We start from the raw sequence: 27960 nt of genomic DNA on the forward strand, positions 1-27960 counted from the left end.
GCCAGTCATTGAAGCTGCTTTCCATGAAATAAGATGTGAGATCAACAAAGACATTTCTTTTCAGGGGATATTAGGGTGAGTCACATATTGGATGATCGAAATCCAAACTCTTCTTTAGCCCAAATTAACAAGCTAGTTTTGGAATGCAGGATGTTTTTAAAGTGGGATATTGGGACCACAAACATAACCGCTTCATCTGGGCCTCTCCAACATAAACGTACGGCCAAGGGGCTTTAGGTTTAGGGACATACAGATGATAACAAAAATTGATAGTATGTTCAGACCATTACTATGTCCTAATTGTATTCTGCTGAGAAATAACTTGGAGTAATTGCTCATACTCATTTCTGTAGACATAGAAGGTGTTTGATCAACTTGCTAAATTTCATCTCTCATATCACCACCACTAGCCACGGCACCTAATTGAAGGACTACAAATAACGAGTGGTAACCTGTCCCCATACTCATACCCCCTCCCCCCAAACCCCAACCAACCCTGATGATAAGGGATTTGATCCCAATTCCCAAGTCACCGCTACAACCAGCAAAAGCTAAGCCACCATAAGAAGGTAATAATGAGATACTGTTTTGCTCCATCTACAGGGCTATGCTTGGAACTAATGGGTCTTGACCGATCTCACTGGGGCTTGGGCCATCTTGGGCATAGCTTATCTTAAATTCTCAATACAGGGTTGACCGAGAGTTTTGGACTACCTGGTCTTCAACCTTGATAAGTGAAGTCCTTTATTTCCATCTTTAATATTTGGGCTTATAGAGTCGATGGGCCGATCATGGGCCACTTGACCTACTTGAACCATGAACATAAAATTGAGTAAGAGAAAGGTAAAAAAAAAACGAAAGAGGAAAGAAAGGACGGACTGACAGTGAAGTAGGTTTTTCTTCTCAAGCAAAGGATTCAATGTCTGAAGAAGAAGGTCGTGCTCTTTTGGTATCTTTGTGTTCATCATGGTCGCTATTTGAAATTTCCAATGGCTGTATTTAGATGTTTCTACTTTTGCCGCGAAAATGGCAGAGGCATGGTATAGAAATTGACATCAAACGGCCATTGGATGTAGAGATCAACTTGAGATGCTGGAAGCCGAAATGTGACGCCACTATTGCATGGAAATCATCTGAATTATTCATTCTCATTCTCGACCTGAACTTGTTAATAGATACTATATAAATTTAATTATTTTAAAAACCTTTAGACTGAATAATGAATAATATATGAAAAAATATATTACATAATCCAAAATTAGGCTGGGTTTGGCTATAGACTTTGGGCTTATGGCACCCTTGTTTAATTCCAAGACTTGGCTTTGGTTTGGCTTGCCTATCTCTTTATTAATAAGTGAAGTTCCACATTGTTTCTTATTTTTTTATTTTTTGTAATTAAAGTTTCACATTGCTTAGAGAAAAAAAATAAAAAGCCTTGCTTTAATTTATATAAGGCTTTGCTTAAGAGGACAACTACCATATTTAATATAATATATTATTATATAAAATATTTAATATATATATATGGACTTGAAGTATTGGACCCAAGCTCAGCTTGGAATTTTGTACGCTTCAGAAAAAACCTGGGCTCGTGCTTAGAAATTTCTCGGCTGGACCACGTCTGGCCAAGAATTATCACCTCTAAGATGGAGTAGTGCCATTCCTTACCCCTTCCTTTAATTATGAATTCACAATGGAACTGTTATCTATCATCCTATCTTGATGGAATTTTTAATATCTGACATTGGAGATTGAAATAAAGTACTATTGTCATTTACTTTGTTTTTAGCTAAGCAATTGCAGTTCCGTGATTCCTCTTCCTTCCATAACCTAGCAATTGCTAGGAATGATAATGGGTACGGTATTTGTGTAAATTGCTTTATTTATTTTTTAATCCATTTAGGTATCTTTAATCTCAAACCCTTTAACTTTTTCTCTTAATTTTCCAAACCCATCCCATCCCAAACCCATTAACTTTTTCTCTCAATTTCCCAAACCCATCTCATCCCAAATCCATCTCAAGGATTAGAGGGCGCAGGGGAAAACACAACCCAAAGTGAAAGTAATGCTCATGGACGCATACCTTCCCTTCAGGAGCAAGCCACGACCGGTCACTAACGTAAGGGACTCTAATCCTATAGCCCCCCGAAATATAGTATTTCTCAGCCAAAGCCCTAACTTGCTCCTTGCCAAGAATGCTATCTAAGACGGAGTGGGGATAATGCCCCAATGTCACGCCTTAACGCTCAGCCTCAGCCCGATCTTCGATCATGGGTCCCTCGGTCTCTTCCACGTCTACCAATTTAGGAAGCGCAAGAACATTTCCAGTGGCATCAGCCCTCGGTTGCATGTAGCTAGTACTCTCATTCGTAGAGTCCGCAATCTGCTAGTCACGCTCGGCCCCATGAGACATGACCCTCTCCCTCAACACATGGACGCTAAATGTCCGAGAGGAGCTCTTGAAGTCACTACCGTCGCACTCATCGTTAGTAGGAGTATTGTTGGGGGCACTCCAATCGGGAAGTTCATAAGCTTCAGGACCAAAATCCGAGACCGACATGTTGAGGCCAAAAGTTTTTTACCTAAGAATCCAAGACCAACTGGTTATGGAAAGTCGAGGTGTCCTTAGTAGCTCTAAGACTAAGGGTTTCGAGAAAATGGTGAAGTCTCGTTCAAACAACCTACTTATTTAAAGGAAAAATGTATGGCCCATATTCAATTGATCCAACGGTTGTGGATCAACCGACCTAATAGGTCAAACCAATGGGCTCCACATGGCACCAACCTTGGGAGACAAAACGACGCCAAGAGATGGGGTTGGTTTGCTTGTCGACTCTGGCTCAAGGACCTGTTTAACTGGATCCCCCATGTCGTCTTGCGCACGGCTTCAATCAGTCAACCCCGGTGCCTATCCTGTGTACGAACCTACAATGGATGATGTCAATGCCCATATGGGGCATGGGCAATGCACGGGCCATTGTCACACACCCTTGGCCTGGAATGATCCTTTACTGTCATGAAGGGTGGACGGAGGAGCAGTTGCCACACAACCACTGAGAGGAGCTTCATAGCCGAGGCTGACACCTCTACACAAATCTACCATACTCTCTTCAACCGAAGTTGAGGCCTCAACATAACCAGCCAACTGACCTCAGCCACTACAGCCTCGAGAGTGGGGGACAAGTGATGTAGGGATATCTGACTGACCCGTAGATATTGACAAGTGGCGCTGGTCATATGCATCCTGGCCATCCATCATCAACCACTACCAACCACCGCCACCTGTTCCCATCTGCCCCTCTTTTAAGGCAATTCTGGATATAAAAGGGTAAATACACACAGACTTAAGCTTTAAATTTGCTTTCTTGCTTAGTCCGACCCTTCATAACTCTTGGCTAACTTGACCATCAGAGTTTTCACCTCTAGGGTAACTCTTAGGGCTTTTGGCGTCTTCTTTCTCTCAACAGGTTGGACCCGTCTGCCTCAGAAATAAAAATTATGTTGTTTAGGAGTTAGATTCCTATTTTCTCTTACATAAATTAGTAGAAAATTTTAAGAATTTAATATCTTCTGTACGATGTAATTAGGACAGTTAATCTGTGTAGGACCTTTTAATCAAGGGGAATTCCGGGCAGTTGAAAATTCTTGATCCGCGTAATAATATTATTGATAGTAGCAGGTTATGAAAGATGGCTGCCAAACTGTTATAGTTATCTTGTCAAATATGTTTTGTTTCAAGTAAAATTAGTAAGCAGTAAATAGTTAAAGATGACACAGAAGAATCAGATTTGAGAATATGTAGAATAATAAAAAATAACAATCTTTGTTGACTTCAGAAAGATTGTTATTTACAAGCGAAGTAGCTAGTAGTTTACCCACTTCTGAACTCTGGAGAGGGTTGGAGTTAGCACAAATGGCTAGACTAACGTTGCCATCATTGTTAAATGTCAACTTGACTCCTTGAAGAGGAGGGTTGGGGTAACACAGGATGGTTCAAATAAGATATTGGGACAACAAACTGCTTTTTGTGTCTCTCCCCAACATAAACAGCAACATAACTTTTGGAGACATATTCTATGGTGGTTGTTGGATCTAGAATAGGTCATTGGACAAAATTTCTTGGCACGACATATCCCATGCAACAAATGGATGCCCATGGTTTATATGTGATATATATAGAAAAAACACTGCAAAATCTCTATGAGTGGATGTGGGTTGAAGGTTTGGTGGAGCTTAGTATGTGGCATTTATAGAGCTAACTGCAACTCTGTTGGCCCTCCCTTTCAAATGGAGGGAATAGTGAATTGACATTGGTCTCCTGTTAAAGGCCACTGCTCATTGGGAATCACATGGTTTGTTGCTTCAGAGTAGTGACTCATGCTGTCAAATGTGTCAGAGAGCAAAAAAGGGACCACCTGAAGCTGGTGAAATTAGATCAGTAGGCTTGATCCATGCTGCTGCCATTGTCAAATGACTCTTTTTTCCTTTTTTTTTTTCACATTTATTCCTAACTGGCTACTCAAATCAAACTCAAACTCTTCTTCTATCCATCTTAGGAAGCCTTGGAATATGGTTTAAGTGAGATACTGGAATCACAAACCACTTCTTTTGTTTCTCTCTCCAACATAAACAGCAATATGGCCCTGGGATATCTATGGTGGTTGCAGGAGCTAGAATAGACTGTCAAAGAGTATCTTTTCGGCATGATGGACCAGTTAAATATATACCCATGACCTTGATTTAGAAGAAGAAACTACGTTGAAGCATTGAAACTTAAGATAGATTTACTAGATGTGCAATGGCACCCCAATGGCCCAATCTGCGGTATTGTATTTGTATGAAGAGCTATGACAGTGTTGGCAAATCCTCTGAAAAAGTAGTGAACAGTGAATAGACCTTGGCCCATCATGTATGCTGAAGGACAAATTATTACTGGTTCACATGGCTTCTTGCTTTGGACTGGCATGATATATGCTACCAAAATTCTCAAAGGATACAGAAAGGGATCCAAAAATGAGTATGGCAAAAATTCATGCATATGCTGAGATGGATGAGTGGAAAAACTAGAAAGGATAGGATCAGAAATGAAGTCATTTGAAGGAACTCATGATCAAGAATAACAACAATAGGTGATAAAATGTGAGAAAATAAACTGAGATGGTTTCATCATGTGCATAGAAGACCATCACCAGCATCCGTAAGAAGTGGTTAATTTGTAACAAGTTGAAGCCTTGAAGGAGCTAAAAGGGCTAGGGGTAGATCAAAAAGGACATGGATTAAAGTAATAAGAAAATATTAAGCACCAATAGTTTAGCAATAGATATGTCATTAAACCGAATGGAAAGGCAAATTAGTAGGATTCATGTAATAAGGCTTGGATGATGATGATCGTGATGGTGATACACAAAGGGACCGCCCAAAATTTCTGATACCTGCCAATGTTACCAAAACAAGTTGTGGTAATCTCCAATAGGGTGAAAGCATTGATTTAGACAGTCCCTTACATGCTAAGTGAACCTCTCTTATGTGGCCCTTTTCTACCACATAGTTCATATTTCTTTATGTAACAGACCTCCACAAGTCCTGCTAAGACTTTCTATTCTCCTTCTTTCTAGGAGTGTCAATTGGACTGGATTTGGTCCAATCTGATCCAGTCCAATGTGAATTCATTATAAATGGACCAGGTCCAATCCAATCCAATGAATATTTTGGATCGATCCAATTCAATGTCTGGACTGTTCAATTTATTCAAATTCGTTTTAATTTAGATTGGTTTCAACCTAAATCCGGTCCATTAACACCTATATTCTATCTTATATCAATGGACCAGATATTGGCTTAATGCAACCCAATCTCATATAAATTTATTACGGACTCGACTGGGTCCAATCCAAAATCGGTTCATTGACACCCTTACTTCTTTCAATATGTGCTCACTTTAGACTGATGAAGGCTAGCAAGCAAGTTAATTTACCTTCCAAATCATTAACTTGCCATCTAACTAAACTGAAAACAGGGGCTCGAGATCACTCCATATTGGAGTAAGAAAAGGTTTGAAGTAAAGATTGATTAGCATGCTAAACTAAATGTGCTTATTGAAATCCATGGAATTGCAAATCAAATAATGGTATCACTATATCACATTATAGAAGTCTAAGATAGATGAACCATGTTACTGACAATCGCAAATTAAACCAAAAATGCCAAAACTATTTACTAAATCTAGGCCAAGAGTCCAAGATAAGCCAAGAAAGGATAATTCAAGACTCCAAGACTTATCAAGAATCCAAGCTTATCAAGACTCTTCCAAGATTAGCAAGAATTCAAGACTTCAATCAAGATCCAACAAAGACTCCAAGAAGCATCAAGAAATCCAAGACTCCCAGATTCATGCATAAGGAGAACCAGGGAGATCGGACGGTGGAAGATCAAGCCCAAGAATCCCAAGAGGGTTCGACCTTATCAAGACAGCCCAAGAAGATCAAGATCAAGATCAAGACTCATGTTCTTTCCTAGTTCTTTTACAATTCCCAAATGTATTATAAATACTGCTATTTTCCCAAAGTTAATCAATTTCTTACTTCAGATTTCAGAATCTCTTCAAGTTCTCTTCTTCCTATTTTCGCCACCTTTTCTCTCTCCTAGAGAAATCGTGTTATTCGCTAGGTGCTAGCGAACGCCCGGTGCTTGCATAGCCAGCTCCGGTTCTCATTGCTTCCACGCTGCGTCAGGTGGTATCAGAGCAAGGAATTCGCCCAGTCATGTCCAACCTAGATGGTAGCAGTCGCAACCCACCCCATGACGGAGACCAGGGGTTCCCAGCTGTTTGGAGAGCAATCGATGAGCAGCGTACAACCACACGTAACATCGAACGGCAGTTGGCAGAGGTGACTGAACAACTGCAAACCTTGTTACGGGAGGTTGTCCCACGAATCCGGGAAAATCCACAGCAGATCGCAGGAGACGACCACAATAGACCACCCGTCGCTACTACGTCCTGACGTCCAGTTCTTGACGACGACAGTGATGATGAATTCGAATTTGGTGGTGCTCCAGTTCTTCCCGACAATGACAGAAACGGTAGAAATTGGCACAATCAAGATAATTTCAACCCCCGTAGGAATAATGATGAATTTAAACTCAAGGTAGATATTCCTACTTTTAGTGGAGATCTTGGTATAGAGGGACTTCTGGATTGGATCACAGAAGTCGATAGGTTCTTTGATTACATGGAAATACCAGAGGAACGAAGGGTAAAATTAGTAGCTTTCCGATTAAAGGGAGGCGCATCTGTTTGGTGGGAACGGATGAGAGAGACTCGGATGAGAGAAGGAAGGGGTCCTGTTCGAACCTGGAGGCGCATGAAACAATTAATCAGAGGTAGATTTTTACCTCCTGACTACAAACAATATATGTTTGAATCTTATCAGAGGTATGCACAGGGTTCTCGTAGTGTTAATGAATATACATCTGAATTTTTGAGATTAGCTGAAAGAAATCAATTATCTGAAAGTGATAACCAGCAGGCAGCCCGTTATCTAAGCGGTTTAAGACCGTCTATCAGAGATAAAATTGGTGTACAGATGGTTCTTAGTGTATAGGAAGCAAGGAACCTAGCCTTGAAAGCAGAATTAATGTTCCAGGACAAGGCACGCAGTGATAATTATCGCCGGTACAGCGGGAGTGGCAATAGACCGGCAACTGTTGACAGGAACAAATCAGTTCCGGCAGTACAACCTTCTCACCCGGCAAGTACAAGTAACGCCGGTAAGGCTACTACAGGAGGACATACTCGAGGTAATCCTTCCAACCCTCCTAAACCCAGTAACCCTTATGCAAGGCCTGCTCCTATTAAATGTTTTAAATGTAATGAGGTTGGACATAGATCCAGTGACTGTCCCAGGAGGAAGACAGTTAATATGGTAGAAAGGGAGGAGGAAGAAGATATTGAGGAGGAAGTATATTGTGGACCTGATGGGGAGGATGAAGAGGGTCCATATGAACATGAGGAGTATACTTGTATGTTAAGAAAATTGATGTTGTCCCAGAAAAATAAGGATACTTCTCAAAGGCACAGATTATTTCGTACCAGATGTACTGTCAAGGGAAAATTATTTTATTTAATTATTGACAGTGGTAGTCAGGAAAATATTATTTGCAGGGATGTCATCCAACAATTACAGCTGATTCCTGAAAAATATCCCAACCCATACACAATTGGGTGGATCAAGGAAGGAGGCGACGTACGAGTGGAAGAACGCTGCAAGGTACCTTTTTCAATTGGTAAGTACCATGATGAAGCATATTGTGATATTGTAGATATGGATGCTTGCCATATTTTATTAGGGAAGCCTTGGCAATTTGATACAGATGCAAGGCACATGGGTAGGAAGAATACTTACCAACTTGAAAAAGAAGGTACACGCTATACTTTGTTACCCATAGCAGAAAAAAATATTACAAATACTCCAAAGGCACATGAGAAAAATTTCCTTACCATCACCCATCATCTTGCTGAATTTGTTAAAGAATGTAAGGATACTCATGAGATACATTTGTTAGTAGTAAAAGGAGAAGATGTTAATGATGAAAATACAATTCCAACTGAAATACAGGAACTACTGGATGAATATAATGATGTAGTTCCAGAGGAGTTACCAAATGAACTCCCTCCCATGAGAAATATACAACACCATATTGATTTTGTTCCAGGTGCTAGTCTACCTAACCTCCCACATTACAGGATGAGTCCCAAGGAGAATGAAATTTTACATGAAAAGGTAGAAGAATTATTGAAAACGGGACACATTCAAATCAGCATGAGTCCTTATGTAGTACCTGCCTTATTAACACCTAAGAAGGATGGCAGTTGGAGAATGTGTATCGACAGCAGAGCCATTAACAAGATCACCATTGGGTACAAATTTTCCATTCCTCGGCTGGACGACATGCTGGATCAACTAAGCGGAGCTGTAGTTTTCTCAAAAATAGATCTCAGGAGTGGATATCATCAAATCAGGATCCGTCTCGGAGATGAATGGAAGACAACCTTCAAGACTAGAGATGGCTTTTTCGAGTGGTAGGTCATGCCCTTTGGACTAACCAATGCACCCAGCACTTTCATGAGGCTGATGAACCAGGTATTGCGCCCCTTCATTGGTAAATTTGTGGTAGTCTATTTTGATGATATTTTGATATACAGCAAGTCTATCACTGAGCATGTGGGACATATTAGGGAGGTCTTGAAAACATTGAGGGAAAATAAATTATATGCTAATTTGAAGAAATGCATCTTTATGAATGATAATTTATTATTCCTGGGATTTATTATAAGCAAGGATGGTGTGAAAGTAGATGAGGAAAAGGTGAAAGCCATTAGGGAGTGGCCGACCCCATCCACTGTCATAGATGTCAGGCGATTTCATGGGTTGGCAACCTTCTATAGGCGTTTTATTAAGAATTTTAGTAGTATCATGGCTCTCATTACTGAATGCTTGAAAAAGGGGAAATTTCAATGGGGGGAAGAACAAGAGCAAAGTTTTGCTCTCATAAAAGAAATGTTATGTACTGCTCCTGTTCTTGCCTTACCAGACTTCAATAAATTATTTGAAGTTGAATGTGACGCCAGTGGAGTTGGCATAGGGGCTGTATTGTCCCAAGAGAAAAGGCCCATTGCTTTCTTTAGTGAAAAATTATGTGAAGCCAGGAGAAAGTGGTCTACCTATGACAATGAATTTTATGCTGTGATAAGAGCCTTAAAAACATGGGAACACTATTTAATTGCAAAAGAATTTGTTCTCTATACTAACTACCAGGCCCTAAAATATCTTGGTGGGAAAAAGCAATTAAGGAGTGATTTACATGCCAGATGGTCTGCTTTCCTAGACAAGTTCCCATATAAAATTGTGTATAAGACAGGACAGCAAAATAAAGTGGTTGATGCACTTAGTAGGCGTGTAGCCCTCATCAAGACCCTCAGCGTTGAGATTGTGGGTTTTGAGTGCCTAAGAGACTTATATGCCCAAGATGAAGACTTCCAATAGGTATGGGAGAAATGTGTGAATAAGCAGTCAACAGAAGACTTCTTTATTTATGACGGGTTCCTTATGAAAGAGGAACAGTTGTGTATCCCTTGCACCTCCCTCCGCGAAAAGATCATCAGGGATTTGCATGGGGGTGGACTAGCAGGACACTTGGGAAGGGACAAAACAATAGAAGCTGTTAAGGGGCGATATTACTGGCCGAAATTGAGAAGGGACGTCTTTACCATCGTAAGCAGGTGCTATGTTTGTCAGACAGCTAAGGGACAAACCCAGAACACAGGTCTCTACATGCCCCTACCCGTTCCTACTGCTATATGGGAAGACTTGTCCATGGATTTTGTTCTCGGCTTGCCAAAGACCCAGAGGAACATGGACTCCGTCTTCGTGGTGGTTGATAGGTTCTCAAAAATGGCTCACTTCCTCCCATGCAAGAAAACTGCAGATGCATCCGCAATAGCCAAATTATTATTCAGGGAGATTGTTCGCTTACATGGGGTACCCAAGACCATCACTTCAGATCGTGACACACGGTTCCTTAGTCACTTTTGGATGACCCTGTGGAGGTTGTTTGATTCATCACTTAATTTCAGCAGTACAGCCCATCCGCAAACAGATGGACAAACAGAAGTGGTAAATCGAACCTTAGGGAATTTAAATCGCAGCATATGCCGGGAACGGCCGAAACAGTGGGATTTCGCCATAGCCCAGGCCGAGTTCACCTATAACAATGCAGTGCATAGTTCTACAGGCAGATCCCCATTCTCCATCGTGTACATGAAGGTCCCTAACCATGCACTGGATTTAGTGAAACTACCCAAGGTACCCAGCGCCAGTATCTCAGCAGAGCAGATGGCAGAACAAATCCGGTCCGTCCAAGACGCCGTGAAGCAGAAGCTAGAGCAATCCAACGCCAAGTACAAGATGGCCGCAGACAAACACCGCCGACCTCAAGTGTTTGATGTAGGTGATGAGGTTATGGTCTTCTTAAGGAAGGAAAGAATTCCCGTAGGTACCTACAATAAGTTGAAGTCTCGGAAGTATGGTCCATACAAGATCGTGAAGAAGATTAATGATAATGCCTATATAGTGGACCTACCAGATCATATGGGTATATCCAAGACCTTCAACGTTGCTGACCTTCACCGGTACCTGCCAGAGATAACACTTGCCTATCCTCGTCACGACTCGGGGTCAAGTTCTCTCCAAGTGGGGGAGAATGATGGAGGCCCATCCCAAGGCCCATCTCACTCCTAGGGGCGGCAGATCCTAGGATAAGGCCAAGAGTCCAAGATAAGCTAAGAAAGGATAATTCAAGATCCATCAAGACTCTTCCAAGACTCCAAGACTTATCAAGAATCCAAGCTTATCAAGACTCTTCCAAGATTAGCAAGAATTCATGACTTCAATCAAGATCCAACAAAGACTCCAAGAAGCATCAAGAAATCCAAGACTCCCAGATTCATGCATAAGGAGAACCAGGGAGATCGGACGGTGGAAGATCAAGCCCAAGAATCCCAAGAGGGTTCGACCTTATCAAGACAGTCCAAGAAGATCAAGATCAAGATCAAGACTCATGTTCTTTCCTAGTTCTTTTACAATTCCCAAATGTATTATAAATACTGCTATTTTTCCAAAGTTATTCATCAATTTCTTACTTCAGATTTCAGAATCTCTTCAAGTTCTCTTCTTCCTATTTTCGCCACCTTTTCTCTCTCCTAGAGAAATCGTGTTATTCGCTAGGTGCTAGCGAACGCCCGGTGCTTGCATAGCCAGCTCCGGTTTTCATTGCTTCCACGCTGCGTCAGTCTTTAATTTCATGTTCTTTCTTTCTAAAGCTTAAGACACCCATGCCAGAATTTGAGGGAGACAAGCAATCATGTTTACTTGCCGGCTCTTCCTTGGTATCTTTGTGTTTCCCCAAAGCCGTTTATGCATAGTGTGCAAATGGATCATATCCCTTCTAATACATAGTTCCGATTTGAATTCGGATCCGTTCCTATTTTTCTGTATCCCTCTATTGGATTTTTGGATCAGATCGGATAAAAAAATCTAGATCATCCCATCCGAATTTGATTTTTTATATTATGTACATTGTTTTGTAAGAAGACACGTATACCCCATTTTGTTTAAAATATATACGACAAAAATGGTTGAAAAAATGCTTGTATTTTTTCTTTTCTTACTGTTTTGTCTTTTTTTTTTCTTGTTAATAATTAAATTGGATTGAATCATATTTGAAGATATGACATCCTTAGCGAATTCAAATTCGAATTAATCTTTATAACATATGTTCAATCATTAGATCCGATCAGATATAGGATTTACATTATTGGATCAGATTTGGATAACCCTGATTTAATCCATTTGCATTTTATTTATGCAAGAAATGAGATGGATGATTGCATTTTCTATGAAACGAAACATGATATGATGTCAGAATAACTGATTGATTGAGGTAGTGATACAATTCAAATATGAAAGATAGAAAATAGAAGAAATAGAAAAAAGTAGGAAAATGGATGGAGTTTCATTAAGGCTGTATTTGGTTTGAAGGAAAAAGTAGGAAAAGGAAGGGAAAGGCAGGAAAACCTATACAAGATTTGTGAAGGTTTTCCTACATTTCCCTTTCTTTCCATACCTTTTCCTCCAAACCAAATATAGCCTAATATGAAATGGATTACAATGAGATTTGAAGATTCACTCATCCAAAGAAGGGACTCACTTACTTAAGAGTGTAACTCTCTCATTTCTCAAAAGAAATCCACTACAACTAGTTGTTAGAAAACCATTAAATTAGTCATATGATTTTATATTTCTTGGACTATTATAATGGACTGCAACAAGTAGGACATCAAAAACACAAATTTCTTTTTTGTCTTGATGGCAAATCAGCTGGCTTTGTTGAAGGGATGATAGTTGGTTCTAGATAGAAGTAGTGATTGGCATCGTGTTACTTGGTTGGGATAAGTAGATGACAAACCATATTGGGATATATAGCTTCTATAACTCAGTGGTAGAGCGTCAGTCTTGTAAACTGAAGGTCTGTAGTTCAATCCTGCATGGAGGCACTTGTCTTTTTCCTTTTTCAGAGCTTTATCAAAAAAAAAAAACATATTGGGAAAAGGCGTATTTCTGGAGTTTATAAGCTGTTGTTTGGAAGTCAAGGAGGATGGACAGATCAAGGTTTCATTCAAGATAGTGATTTTATTTTATGGGAATGCAAATGATAAAATCACAAATATTAGTTCATTTCATTAGGAATTTTAGTTTATTTTTCTCCAAGTTTTATTTTATTTTACCTACACTTCAGATAAACAATATAAAATAAAATCTATGATAAAATTCAACTCAAATTTGGATTCAACCCATTTGTACTCCCTTTGGCAGTTGTACAAATGACATAACCAATGTTTTTGAGCTGTCAATTACCCGGATGGTCGGACTGTTTGGCCCAGAAATCATCCAGGCAACTGGTTCTGTTTTACCCCAAACCCAGTCCCTGACCAAAATCGTTGAATTGATCAATAACCCGTTGATCCAAGCACTCAAACCTTCAACTCGTTCAATAGTTTTGATCATTTTTTATTTTAATTATTTTTTTTTTAATTTATCTTGTCAAAACAGAATATTCATTTATACCAGATGGTCAAACTATTGACCTAAAAACCAATGGACAAAATGGTTCTAGTTCCAGGTAGGTTTTTAAAACATTGCAAACAACACTGCAACCAAATGCAGTTGGAGGAATTCTTTTTCCTGCATGCGAAAGACAAAGTAAATATCAATTATTCATGGAAACTAATTTCTAAACTTTGTACTGTTCCCAAGCAAGGGCATACGTACTTATCCAGATATATTTTTACTTGAGTTGTGGGAACGTTCTTAAGAATACGCTGTGTTGCAGTGCAAATCTTAATTGGATGCAAAATTTGTATTTGGTTCAGTTTTTCTTTTATTTATTTGTAATCATAATTTGCATTTCTATCTGACATAAAATTTGTACTTTATCTCTTTTACACTCACTAACAGTGCAAATTTTACATCCAAAAGTTGAGGCAAAATTACACTACATTCCTCCTTACCTCAACTATTTTTCATGTAAATGGGAACCACATCAACCCTCCTACCGCCATTCTCTTTCATTTATTTGCACTCACTGACAGTGCAAATTTTACAACCCATAAATTGAGGCAAAATTGCACCACATTCCTCCTTAGCTCAATTAATTTTCTTCTTATTTTTTTTTATCATCAATAACCAAGCCTTATCTCAACCATATGGCCATATGGGTTGGCTACATGAATCCTGTTTTGTCATTCCAGCATTGTGCTTAATGCTTTTTACCCATCTCCTTTCAAAAGAATTTAAGAGCCCTTATCTTCTTTTCCTATTTTTCATCTTACAGATAAAGAAGACAAAGTCAACTCTGAGGTCTGAACTGAAGCAATAAACCAGAATTTAAACTCAACTCTTTTGCATTCCCATGCATTTACACCGTTGCAAATGAAATTTGTACTGCAACCAAACGTAGCCTTAATAACTCTTCCTCTACTTACTTTCAATTAAAGTGAGCATATTAGCATAGACCGGCAGGCTGAACATTTGTGTACATAACGTCTTATCTTACTTTAACGAGGAGGTATAAATTAATTTTTATCAAACAACTGCAGAAAAAATTATAGGAACTTGCATATACTTCAGTGGAAGTTTCATCACGAAGTAGGAAAAGAAAATGAAGAACATCGAGGATATAGAAAATCAAGAATTTCAATTGAATGGTGCGTGTTTCGATGGGGAGAGTTACACCCTGATCATTTACAAAAATAAACATATGGAAGTCCCAATACCAAGTAGACACTGGGCACAAGAGATTAGTTTGAACTATCCCAATGTCTTCCCTTCCAGTACTGCAAGTACGATGCATTTATCTTATAGTACTAGAAACTAGAAAGGTTGCAAATTTGCAATCAGGATTAACCGTAAAACTGTGTCATTGTGAAACATCAACTGGGCTATGAGGCTCATTTTAATTTGTTTTTCCGGCCTTTCTACTTCCACAACCCTTGTCTATGTTGTAAGACATTAGACGTGAAGCAAGATCCATGAAGTCGTGCTCTTTGCAGGGAATTATGAGACCACCAACTGGTTGGTGAAACCCAAACTCTTCCTCCGCTCTAGCTAGCAAATGTTGGAACCAAGGATGCTTCAAGTAGGATATCGGGACGACGAATCGTTTCTTTTCCATCTCTCCAATGTACACCACGAAGTAGCCTTTCGGAGCATTAGCCATTGGTGATGCCATTGGCAATTGTTTTCTTCTCATCATGAGAGATCCCAGGAGAAACCATATGGCATCAACCATCCTAGCCACATAGACACCCATGGTTTGGTTTGGTTTCTTTCTGTGACAACTTGAAAGCAATTTCACAGATAAATCATGAAAAGATAAAGGAAATTGGAAGTTTGAAGTATACAGATTTGTGTTAGCATGTATATATAATTAGGAGAGTTAGGAGATGAGAGAAAACCATGTGGATGGAAATCACTAACATGTACATTTTGTTTGCGTATGGACTATGGGGGGGGGGGGGGGTCTTCTTCTTCATCACTCTTCCGAGAGTCATGCATGCTTTGTGGAATTGCATGGTCTCCATTTTGTCTTACAAGTCAAGTGGCCGAGAATAGCGTCGAAGATTTGGAGGGATCTCATCTGGTGGAATGCCAGCTAATTGAACCCAACCGGTACAATCGTTGTACCCGGGGAATGACAATGAGGCTACTTTAGCAGCGTGACACACTGCTCAAACTGCGCGAGGCTGTCGTCTACATTATGACTTATGACCATGAACGCACTCTTGTGGAAGGGTGGTGCCATGCCATCTGCCACGCCTATATATAACTAAACTACTAATAAGGAATTGGCACATGGCCTTGTCTTTATTTCATTTTCAAGCATTTCAGTATGTTTTGACTGCAAAGAAATACCTGAGAAAATTTGGGACGATAGCCTTAGAAATGAATAGTCCACCACAGCAGATTCATTATTGATTTGGACATTTTACCTACTCATCCTATTTTGGACTCAACAATCTCTTCTACTTTAATTTCTAGTAAAATACCGCATTAAGACCCTTTTTTTTAATCTTTCTAATCCTCATGACATAGATAGGACTGTATATTATTTTGTTTTTTTTTTTTTTTCCTCCTTTTTTGGTTTCAATACTTGTTGGTGTGGTTATCACATTCTATCATCAGAATGGGATCTAACTTGTCATTTTTTATCTGTTCCCTCCAACCCCAAGTCCCTTTTTTCTCAAACTTTATACGGATTTTTACATCTAAATCCTAAATTTAAACCCTAGACATTGAAAACGCAATGTGATTGGATGCATGTCCTCTGACTGGGCAAGAGCAAAGGATTACCCTTGTTTTTTTTTTCTCTCCCTTTTGTTCTGGGATTAGATAAGAGGTACAGGGTCTACTAACACAGCTTGTACTTGAAAATTATTCTGTTCCAGCACCAACTTATTTGGAAAAAAATCTTGATAAAGTACAGATAAAAAACCTTATAATTGTATATTTAAATGTTAGTGTTGTATGATTGGTACCATTCTATGATAAAAGGACTTCCTTGAACTTTGAGCCATTAAATTAGGTTGAACTTTGTATACTTGGAAAACAGATTAGCTGAATTTAGTGACTCCATTATGGGCTGTGGCATATGGGAGGCGTGGGGATCGGAGTGGGGCGGAATGCTTGGTCCCACAGCTATTTAAGTTTAGCTAATCATTTCCATTAACTGAACTTGATGACTGTGTTACCACCTGTTGGACCAATCATAATGCCCCATGCCGAATCCAGATTTTCTCCTCACAGAACGATCTCACAATGCTTTCAACCGTGCATTGAGAATATTTTCTATACTTGATGTTACGTTGTCATTCTTAGGAATATGTTTTCCGATGCATGGCTGTAATGTACTGTGAGGTCGGTGTGAGGTGCATTCTGTGAAGAACAAATTTGATTTCCCCATGCCAGTCTTAAAATGCATATGGTCTACAAACACTCAATTTCTCACTTCACATTTGTGGCTAGCATGGGGTGTAATGAATGGTCACACAATTTGGAACACAGTTATCAAGTTCAGCTAATCCTCTCTCATCATCTTGAGGCAATGCTTTGATTGGGATTCACGATTTAATGAAAATGGTCCAAGGGATCTCTAAAAGAGAAAGTGGTCATTTTTATCAGACAAGTATGCAGGAAGCAAATGCTTTCTATTTGGCTGTGTTTAGTTTGCGGTGCTAATATGAACAGAATGCAAATTTTGCACCCAGTTCAGTTTTGCATAAATTAAGTTGTTTGTAACACCTCCCTCCTACATCAATTGTATCACATAAAATGCACGGAAATTGCATTATATATCATGCTTCTTACTTTACTCCCAAATAAATAACCCTAGCTCCTATCTCTATTCTCTTTCATTTAAGACAAGTCAAAGAAACAAATTTGAATTCCCATGCATTTACACTAAAAATAAAAGTGAGCCTAAATTTGTATAAAGTAATTTTCTTTGTTACTCTTCCCAGAGGTTTACAAAGCAATTACAAATTTAATCTCCTTAGGTGGAAACTGGAAAACGATCCTCTTCACAAAAAATTATGAACTTCACCCCCATGTCTTCCAAGGTTGAGGGTTTCATCATTTTTCCCTGTTCAGATTTTTCAGTTACCATGCATCCTTTTAGATTCTTCCTCAGGACATGTCTCATGATCTATTATGAGGCAGTCATGCGAGATGTAAGGTTGATGAAGGCAGCTTCTTTGCATGGAATTGTGAGACCACCCATTGGGTGATCGAACCCAAATTCTTCTTCAGCCTGACTTAGCAAATCCTGGAACAAAGGATGCTTCAAGTAGGATACTGGAATTACAAATCTCTTCTTCTGCGTCTCTCCAACATAAACCGCCAAGTGGCCTTTTGGGACATCTCTGATTGCCCCTGCTGGAAATTCATCTCTAGCAAGAAGACGGTGTACTTTGAGAATCTGCTTGGCAGGAAGAACCATCGAAGGCAAGCGGATGCCCATGACCATCTTTAGAACAAAAAGCTAGACTGATGGCCTACAAATGGAGTTATATTTGTTCAGTCGTATAAATGGGCCGGCAAACCAAGAATAGAAGTGTCTGCACTGAAAACAAAGTGGTTAAAGGCTAGCTGCATACAAGTATGTGATAAAGTTGGATCAGTTTGCAGGTATATTTATAGAGAGAAACTGCCTGCAGACTGGGAGAGGAATGTTCTATGGTCAATCTATATTCGAGTGTATGATCAAGAGAGACTCGCAACTATTTCAGCATATATGTAGATAGATCTAACTACCTGGTTCAACAAAACTTTCTTCAGCTACCCCACATGTAAACACCTGCGGCTGCAATTACTATCAGAACTTCAAATATAAAGAGCTACTGCCCTTCATTATGAAAGCAAAAGAGTAAGGGATCCATGTGAATAGAATTGGATTATACACAAATGCAAGACGTCAAACACGTGAACATGTTTCAAGCTTTGGCCTACTATTTGGAGTCAACAAATTGGAAAGGGAATTTGGATAAGAAGTAGTGGGATTGGATGCAGAGCTATCTCCATCACTCACATGAGAGAGAGAGAGAGAGATTTCTTTTTTTTTTTTACTTTACCCCTGATTGATTGAGCATTTGAGCTGCAGGTTTTCAGATTACCTTGAATTACATGCGACGAGACTGCCTGCATGTTGTCTCAATTTCTCTCCCTTATTTATTTCTGGCTTCCCTTCCTGTTATCTATAATGCCAATACTTTTCTTAGCAAGATGCTCCATGGCAAGCCCAAAGACATGAAATATTTGTTGTTTACTAAAATCTCTTAAAACAATGGTGCCACCTGCTGCAGTACTGCTCCATTACAAAGCACGTTTATTCTCGTTCCATCATAAATTGGAAGCTCCATTCTACCTGCCATGTTCTTCTTAGTTATAAAAAAGAAGGAAAAAAAAAGGGAAAGAAAAGAATACCTACGCAGGTTCAGTACGGATTGTAAATTCTGGACCAAATCTGGATCACTGGTCAAACTTGTTTTTTACACATTTAAGGGAAGAAAAATGGAAAAAAGAAGGAAAATATGGAACTCATACAGAGAGTAACAAATTTATTCATGAATAACAATTTAAATTCTTGGTCCAAAATGACAGGCGGAAGATTGAACCTGTGGTCAAATGAAGACTCCAAGAAAAACTTGACTTGACCCAGTAAAAACAAAAACTTATTTCAATTGAATTATTCCAATTTAAGTTTCATGGGGGGAGTGGCATTCCCCAAAAAATATATATAGAATATGATGCTAGGAAATATATGATTTAACTTTTATGGTCTGAAAGGACCCAATCAAAGTATGTGATATAATATGGATAATGGATACATACGTGCATTATTAAATACATAATAACAATAGATTCTTTTTTCTTTTTGTGCCGGAAATGATTATGGTAGTAGTTAATGTTAACTTCATAGTGCATATTAGGGGTGAGCAAATGGTAGGTTTTACCGAGAACCGAATGGAATTCGCCTTGAGCCAATTCTATTCAATATGTTACAAGGTAGGATCTGGTATTAAATCTTGGAACCAACCCCTACCTAGGCCAGTTCTAGGGTCTTTGGGTTTATTCTACCCGAACCAATCCAATAAACCAGCCTTGGTTGGCCTTGGAACTGACATTGGTGGAATCTATCTTGGAACTAAACTTGCTTTGAAATAAACATTAAAATACTTTTGGGGATGTGAATATTTGAAGCCAAGCACTCATGGTTATAAAGTCCATGGTCACACTTGACCATTGAGTTACTTAAGTGGTTTGATCAATTATTTTCATTTTAATATTTGAATGTGTACAATAAGTAACGTAGAAGGTAATATTTACAAAATTTAAATATAAATTATAAGTTTTGAATAATATAATGATAACCTACATTTTAAATTACTCAATTTAATCAATAAGATAATATAAGTTTTAAATTATATATTACGTTTTATTAAAAATCAAGTTTTTAAAGAACATACTTCCTTTTTGAAGGGGGATAGTAAAGAAATAAAAGGTTATATGGATAAACTTTGGAATTGACCCATAACCAACCCTGGACTGACCTTTCCAGATAGGTTCCAGTTCCAAAAACTTGGAACCAACCCTATAGGGTAGGTTCTAGATTCTGCCATGAAACAGAACTGACCCATGCTCACCCCTAGTACATATATATCCATTCTGAATTGGACTCGGTATGGTTTTCAAGATTGTAGGTTCAACTTAGGCTGAGCCAATTCTACTTGCCGGTCTAACATACGACCTGATCTTTGGATGGAATAGCATTGCTGATTGTACTCGAGTCGAGGACCTCAGGCTGGCTAAGATGAAAGAGCCCAAAAGCAAACTTGGCTTTGTTGAGTTTGCATTAAGCTGACGGGCATCTGAGGCTGCTCATCCAAAAACTTTAATTGAAGAGCGTAGAGAGAATTGATCACTTGGTCAATGTTATCTCCACAACTTTGACTGAAAAAGAGAAAGGATGGACTGCATTTGGGCAACCATGGTAAGCTCCATGCTCCAGCCCAATCCAGATCTTTGGAATGGACTAGTCTTGACTTTTGAGCTTATTGCCCATACCATTTTTTATATCAACGTCTACGTTGGCAGCGTTTTAAGACCTTGGTATCTAATTTTTCAAAAAGGGCACGTATAAGGCTTCATTTGTCATTCTTTAAGGACTTATCTCCTTTTTACATTAAAATGCCTCTATAAATACTGAATTTTTAACAGCAAAACGGAGACTTTTTTTCTACTAGTAAAATTTCTTGTTCTATTAACAATTCAAAGTTTGTACATCAGAATAATATAGAACATGGTATCTTTCTGTTTTTCCAATATATACAAGTTTTACATGCTAAGAAGTGAGCTAATTTGTTTTATGTACAAGTGATATATACAAATTCTATTGACTAGAAGTATTGTGTCTTGGCTTGAATGGTACCCCAATGAAGTTGATCCACCTATGAGCGATCAAGAGAATGGTTCTTGAATTTCTTGACCAATCCTTCAGTATCCAGGCATACCAGTAAATGATTGCAATTGTGATGGATTGCTGATTCTAGTTCTTGAACTAGAACTCTAATTTCTACATCATTGCTCCCATTTGCCTTGCATGCTATTCCTGGGAGCTTCCAGGATTGCTTTTGATTTTAAACTCCTCAGTACATATCCAGTCCCTACATGACCTGATTTTTCATCAAATAAGCCATCCATGTACGAGGTAAATGAGGGAGTGACAGGATTTGACCTTGTGTCGGGATACTCATTATCTTCTTTTGCTATTTCTCAATATTCTTTAAAAATGTTGTAAGCTGATTCAATGATACTCAAAGGATATTTTTTTTTTCTTTTAAAAGATCCATTGATTCCTTGCTTCCCATAACTTATATAGTATCACCTTAAAATAAGGAATGCCAAATGCAGCTTAAGAATAATACAGAAGGTTTTTGCTCAAATGTATATAGAGTACTGTCTGATGTCTATCACAATACAGTCCTGCTGTGCTAGCTAGGTTATCACAATAAATGGAGGAAAATGCCTGTTATTATAGAAGATATTAAAGTTTCAGGCCGGGCCAGGTGGAGCGAGGGCTAATTGCCCTCAGGTGGCATTGCAAAGCCGGGTACTGCATGATCTCTTGGCTTCAGATTGGATTTCGATATCGAACACCATTGATTGAAAAAACATACAGCATTAAACTCAACTAATTAATTCACTAAAATGTATTAACTTTTTATTTTTTGTAAAAATAAGCATAATAGAGAAAAGAATAATTTCTTTTGAATGCTGCATTTACAGGAGAAAAGAGAAATTAACAAGGAAAGAACAAAATATTACAATGGCAACAGAAAAAAAGAAATTCCACTTTCCAGCAGATTAATTCGAAAGTGGTTTGTGGATGGGATGGTATGGAACGGAGATGAGCAACAGCCTAATTGTAGAGTAAATAGAATTATGCTCTAGATAGCAACCTAGCGGCAGCTATGAGGCATTGAGACGGGAAACTAGATCAACAAAATCATCTGCGTTGCATGGGATGATAAGACCACCACCCATTGGATGATCAAACCCAAACTCTTCGGCCGCCCAACTCAACAAGTCTTGGAACTGAGGATGCTTCAAGTAGGAAATAGGAACCACAAACCGCTTCTGTTCCATCTCCCCTACGTAAACTGTGAAGTGTCCTTTTGGGACATTTACAGTGGTTGCTACCCGCGAGAGTAACCCTCTATCTTTTGTCTGTGGAAGAGGAGATAGCAGGCGGACAATTTGCTTCACCATCTCTGGCAAACGGATACCCATTAATTTTTCTCTACTAGAGTATTACTTTGAAGCTAGCTTGATTCGTAACTGGCTCAACAGGGATCTTTCTTTTTGGGAATTAATTGAGCAAGTGAATCTGTGAATGTAAAGGGTCTAGTAGTTGAAACTATGATTCTCCCAGTTCCAGTGGGCTATATATAGAGGGGAGAGAGATTTTTTTTTTCTTTTTTTCTGAAAAAGTTTCGAGAGAGAGAGTTTCTTGGTTGGATACAGAGTTTGTGATTGGATACAGAGTTTCTTGGTTGGGACCATATCAAACGTTAACAAACAAGCTGGCTTTGTTTTGTCGCATACTGCCATGTGTTATTTGTGAATTTTCCTTTGAGCACATCACGGGGCTTAATGACTGAATTGAATTCCACTTTGCCCCAAAAAATATATATTGAATTCCACTTGAAATCATGGTCATGGATAACATATTTCAATTTTCTTTCTATCTTTCCTTCTTTCTTTTTTTTTAATTTGCTGGGATTATACAAACGTTGCAGCCCATCCCATCACCGTAAATCCACACCATCGCCGTATACCCCCAACCCTGGTGGCAGAAGGATTTGATTCCAGGTCTCTGGAACAACAAACCAGAAGCCACCATCAGTTAGTTTTCTATTTAAAGTCTTGCGATTTTTTTCTTTGTAATAAAAATCAGCTATTCCATTTGGAAACCGTGAAATCACGGGTAAGGCCTTCTTAAGTGAATTGAACTGGCCAACTGGACTTCCGTTGTGTTTGCAATTACCGTACCAGGCCCAGCCATCTGAATGTATGTTTGATCTTTCAATCAGTAGCATGGCAATGCACATTGAGTGAAGCTGTGTACTGGTACCGGAAAATGAGAGACAACCCATGCACTGACGTGGTCAAAATAATTACCACGTGGCAAATCAGAACCGTTAGCCTGAAACATTAATCCGAACTTTGCGTAATTGGCTCCTTCATGGTCAGACGAAAGCCTCCGATTACCTCCTGATTTTGACGTGTAAACGCTAGGTTTTAAATCCTAAATCAAAAAGGTAATGCAATTGTCCACGTCAGACCACCTAATCATTTGGTCAAAGAGAAAAAGGCAGTCAAAGATGACAGAAAATTGCGGAGAAAACTATTGTTGTTGGGACAAACTAACTACAAATTTGAGTATTTAAAGATTAGTTGTCATCTTGGATTTATCTTACACTTTTCAACAATAATTCGTAATCGTAAATTGTAGCCTATAGGTTATTAGCTTCTATGAAGAGGCCAACCAAGTATACCTAATTTCATGTATTTCCCTTCTGTCCGGTACCCTTTCCTCTCTGTCTCTCTCTACATATATATACAAATGACAGTGTCAGCTATCTAAGGATAAGTGGGTTGGTTATCCTAATTCCTATATGAATACAGAGGGTCAATTTCTATTCGCACAGCCGCAGCCTGTATCTCTCACTCAAGAAAGAAAGAATAAACTTATATCTATATCAACGGCACTAATGGAGATTTCCTTAACCATTCTAATGTGCTGTGAAGTTGTTTCATTCCGTTCTCAAAACTAGAGCAGACATCAAACTCAAAAGGGCCAATTTGCTATGTTTCTGCAATGTTCAACCACATGGTCCGGCCCAATTCGAAACACTAAAGTAATTTTATTACGAGCATGTCTGGAACCAATGTTGTTTTTCCAAAAATTGATGCCACATTGGCACCACATAGACTTATTCATGGGCCAGACTTTGGGTTCGATTTTATATTTTGTGGGTTTGGGTTTCTGGACAGATTCATTGGAATTTTGAAAAAAGTCAAGCCCGAGCCCAGCCCATGAATAAATCTAGTGCCACAGAGGAGACTTGGTGTCGAGGAAAATGATCTCTGTTTGATTGAGTGTTTAAAAAAAACGGTTTTTCAGGCCACACATTAGAAATTGGGAAAAACATGGTAAGGGAAACACTCTTTTAGAATTTTTCTCATTTTTAATGTCATTGCTAGTAATGATTTGCTGATGTGGTATTGAAAAACACCCAGGTGGCAGCAATGGTCCCAAATAAAAAAAAATGCAGTTTTCTCAGAAAAGAGGATACCAATGCAGTACGAGAAAATGGCACTGGAGAAATTGCAACGAGAGAGAGAGAGAGAGAGTTCTTTACCCAACTGTCACAGCAACACTATCCAGGATGGTGTTAGACGTGCAATTGTAAGTAACGCAAACAAGGAAAAAAGATGTACTCTCGCCATTGTTTTTATTCATGTCATGTACAGACTAAAGTGTGCTTTTGTGTTTTCAAATGGCGGTGGTTTGATTTTGATAGCATCATTAATTTCATTGAATTGGGTTGGGTGTAGGGATGTGCACAGCCCACTCTCAACCCTAAGACCTGAATCATGGGCCTAGGCCCAGCCCACTCTTCTTTGTTTTGTGTTGCTCTTTGCTAGACCCAATTCAACGACATTAGCTCCTACTCAAGGAAAAAAGTGCCCCTTTTTGTCTTAAAATCTGAAATAAAGAAGACAAGGGAAAAACCATCTGAAATGGGTAATTTAGGCATTTAAAAGTGTAGCATTTTAGGGGAGTACTTTCCTTACCGAGTATGGGATCATTAACTAGTTCAAATTTTAAGTATGATATCATGTTGATTTTTGCGGTTGTTAATTAATACTGTCTCAATCTAATTAATTGTTACTGGAAGACTGATTAAGGGTGAAGGTAGGCAAGAAATGTTAGACCACTCAGGGTCTCAGGGTTCCAAAAGGACTGATGCAGTGCAACAAGAAGAAGAAAAAATAAAACAAGTAGAAGGAAGAAGTATCTATGAATGCGTTGTTACTTCCCTATGACAACAACAAAGAAGAAAAGCACACATTTTAAAGTTGCAATGTAGTTAATAAAGCATGTTCTTCGAAATTGGAGAGATCAGTAGTACTGGGTTGCTACATATGTTGCGTTGCTAGAGAAAAGAAAAAGCTTCTCAAGGCTTGTAAGAGAGGAGAGGAGTATAAGTGTTGTATACCTTATTAACCTCTCAATATATAGGGATAGGCGGAAGTGGTACATTTTGCAGAGGTTGATCAATCCACAAGACATGTAATATAAACTATTTTCGTACCTGCACCAAATAATGGGGACTATCTTTTGGGGCTCAACTGCACTTAAATGTAATGGATTCACCTCAGCTAAACCTATAAAAATTGGACTGGGTATTGGTCCGACCCGATTCGATCCATTATTTATGAATCTACTGTAGATGGACCAGATCCAACCCAACGCAATGAATACTTTGGACCATTATGGACTAGTCCAATTCAATGACTGGACCATCCAAACTCCAACCCAAACCTGATCCATTGACACCCGTTCTTTTATCTTACATCAATGGACTGGACATTGGTTCAATCCGATCAAGTACAGTATAAATCCATTACAATAAATATTTTGGACCATTAATTCTGGACCTGTTCAATCCCTTCAAATTGATTTTGATTCATACGGGTCCAACCTAAACCTGGTCCATTGACACCAATGCAAGTTGGGCTTCTAACGTGTTAGTAATAGAGATATTCAACATGGGCATTTAACTGCTTCCGGTCCATAACCCACATATGGGCCTAAATCACGAACAAAGGGCGAACCTATATGTCCTAAAAGTTGGTAGGCCCTACTCCACTATTCTGCTTGCAGGTGTAAAGTTGAACTTGACGGTGTTCATTATTACAAGTGTAAACCAAACAAGACTCTAAAAGTTTGTTTCATTACATCACTTGTGTAATGGAAGTCTTCGAGTTTATGCAAAATTCAGTTCACCGCACTCTACCTTTGTAGAATCTTTTTTTCAAATTCTAGTTTCATCTCCTTATTACAGCGTCAGCAATTATGATTTATGAGTGACCCTTATGGAAAAACACCTTGAGGAATTAATATGATCAAGCATGGGCATTTCTGCGACTATTTTACCTCCGAAAATTTTACCATATACCAATAATACCTTTGTATATTTAAGTTTCTACAGCAGTTGTTTCGGCAATTAGCAAACACCACCTTAGCTTTTGAAGTAATCTTTCACAGTCTCTAATGCAAAACAGAAAAAGAATGTATTTGCGATACACCTTCTTATGGCTAGAAATGGAGTCTTGTACAGATGAGCCAAATAGCAGGCTACATATTTCATTAATTAGACCAAAATCTGGTCCACGCAAATTCATCCTAATAAATCTCATTTGATCTAGTTATGGTTCAACACGATTGTGGATCACTAGCTTTTTCATTCTTTCTTTCTATTTTGCGGAAGTAGTTTTTATTTACATTAAATCCATTAGTGAGAAGGATTATTCTTTACAGGGTTTGACCCGCTTATTGAATGCCTTTTTTTTTTTGCTTGGGCGGTTTTGCATTTTGTCTGTATCTTTCTCTTCTTTTCAGGATTTATTTTATCTATTATCAAAAAAAATATCTTTGCTAGGTATACATATTTTTGTTTCATTAGGAAGTAATAGAAGACAAGGGAAGAAATTAAGAAAATAAGGAGGAGAAATCGATCTCTATTTAATCATGCTAAATAGTTCTCTTTACAAGCTAGTAATGACAACAAGAAGGAAAACCCACTTTAATTACATGGGTTGGTAGGACTATATATAAAAACTTCAAAATTGGCCGGGGAGATTAGTTGAGATTTCTGAAGGGCCATCAATTTCTGTTTACAAATTTGCTGCTGCGTACGTACTCCATTGAGTAGCCATTCAAGTGAGAAGTCAGATGGATGAAGGCGCCTTCGTTGCAAGGAATAGTAAGACCACCCATTGGAGGATGAAAGCTAAATTCTTCCTCAGCCCGCTTCAACAAGTCATGGAATAAGGGATGCTTAAAGAGAGAAATCGGAACCACAAATCGCTTAGTCTGGTTCTCTCCAACGTAAACGGCAAAGTGACCCCTGGGAACATCCTTTGTTGTTATTTCTGCTGTCGACGATGATGATCGATGAAGACAACGATTGTTGTCTAGTGCGGTGAAGATACCTTTGTCGTCGAACCCGAAGAATTTGTTTGGCATGAGCGATCATCTCTGGAAAACGAATGCCCATTAGCTGCTGCTTATAAATTGTATGGATCTTTAGGATAGAAGGAAGAAATTAAGCACAAGTGCCTGTACGTAAGAGGCTGGATTGTAACTACTTTCAAGGTCTAGAGAGGGGATCGATGCTGGTCAAGTAATGTTATATACATATTCTCTAGTCTGATCTATATATGGGGAAAGGTGTGTGAGAATGAGATGTACTTAATTGGGCGTAATGTTAGTGTAGGGAGACATATATTGTGACATTAGAACCCACCACAAAAATTTTGGTACCTACAAACACGCAGTGTGTCTCTCCTTCGATTCATGGTTGTGTTATTAGTTTGGAGCAGGTGATCAAGTACCCAACTTCAACTCCTGGATTAAGGAACGCCCGGCCCCTTTAGGTTAACAGTTCCTTGAGATTTAACTGACCTAACCTTGCTAACCTATATATGGTGAAGGCCA

The 27960-nt window shown here is 38.8% G+C and overlaps 3 protein-coding genes, 1 non-coding gene and 1 pseudogene across 4 annotated transcripts; 1 reads left to right on the forward strand and 4 right to left on the reverse strand.

The window, feature by feature from the left end:
* Positions 1-13039: 13039 nt before the first annotated feature.
* TRNAT-UGU (transfer RNA threonine (anticodon UGU)) lies at positions 13040-13111 on the forward strand. The gene has a single exon. It is a non-coding gene; the product is annotated as a tRNA-Thr (tRNA).
* A 1958-nt stretch (positions 13112-15069) lies between these two features.
* Positions 15070-15426, reverse strand: LOC104607601 (auxin-responsive protein SAUR21 pseudogene; annotated as a pseudogene).
* A 2051-nt stretch (positions 15427-17477) lies between these two features.
* On the reverse strand, positions 17478-18929 carry LOC104607602 (auxin-responsive protein SAUR23-like). The gene has a single exon (XM_088888647.1). It carries the CDS (start codon positions 18136-18138, stop codon positions 17821-17823), a length of 318 nt encoding a protein of 105 aa, XP_088744773.1. The 5' UTR covers positions 18139-18929; the 3' UTR covers positions 17478-17820.
* Positions 18930-22139: 3210 nt separating this feature from the next.
* LOC109115432 (auxin-responsive protein SAUR21-like) lies at positions 22140-22439 on the reverse strand. Its single transcript, XM_019199462.1, has one exon. It carries the CDS (start codon positions 22437-22439, stop codon positions 22140-22142), a length of 300 nt encoding a protein of 99 aa, XP_019055007.1.
* A 4687-nt stretch (positions 22440-27126) lies between these two features.
* LOC104607603 (auxin-responsive protein SAUR21-like) lies at positions 27127-27489 on the reverse strand. The gene has a single exon (XM_010273268.1). It carries the CDS (start codon positions 27487-27489, stop codon positions 27127-27129), a length of 363 nt encoding a protein of 120 aa, XP_010271570.1.
* Between the last annotated feature and the right edge of the window lie 471 nt (positions 27490-27960).

This window comes from Nelumbo nucifera, chromosome 5 (assembly GCF_055504915.1).
Source record: "Nelumbo nucifera cultivar China Antique chromosome 5, China Antique-T2T, whole genome shotgun sequence".
Taxonomy (NCBI): domain Eukaryota; kingdom Viridiplantae; phylum Streptophyta; class Magnoliopsida; order Proteales; family Nelumbonaceae; genus Nelumbo; species Nelumbo nucifera.

What these genes read in the sequence shown, in the direction of transcription:
- LOC104607602 (XM_088888647.1), bottom strand. Translation starts at nt 18,138, where the DNA reads ATGGTCATGGGCATCCGCTTGCCTTCGATGGTTCTTCCTGCCAAGCAG.
- LOC109115432 (XM_019199462.1), bottom strand. Translation starts at nt 22,439, where the DNA reads ATGGTGAAGCAAATTGTCCGCCTGCTATCTCCTCTTCCACAGACAAAA.
- LOC104607603 (XM_010273268.1), bottom strand. Translation starts at nt 27,489, where the DNA reads ATGCCAAACAAATTCTTCGGGTTCGACGACAAAGGTATCTTCACCGCA.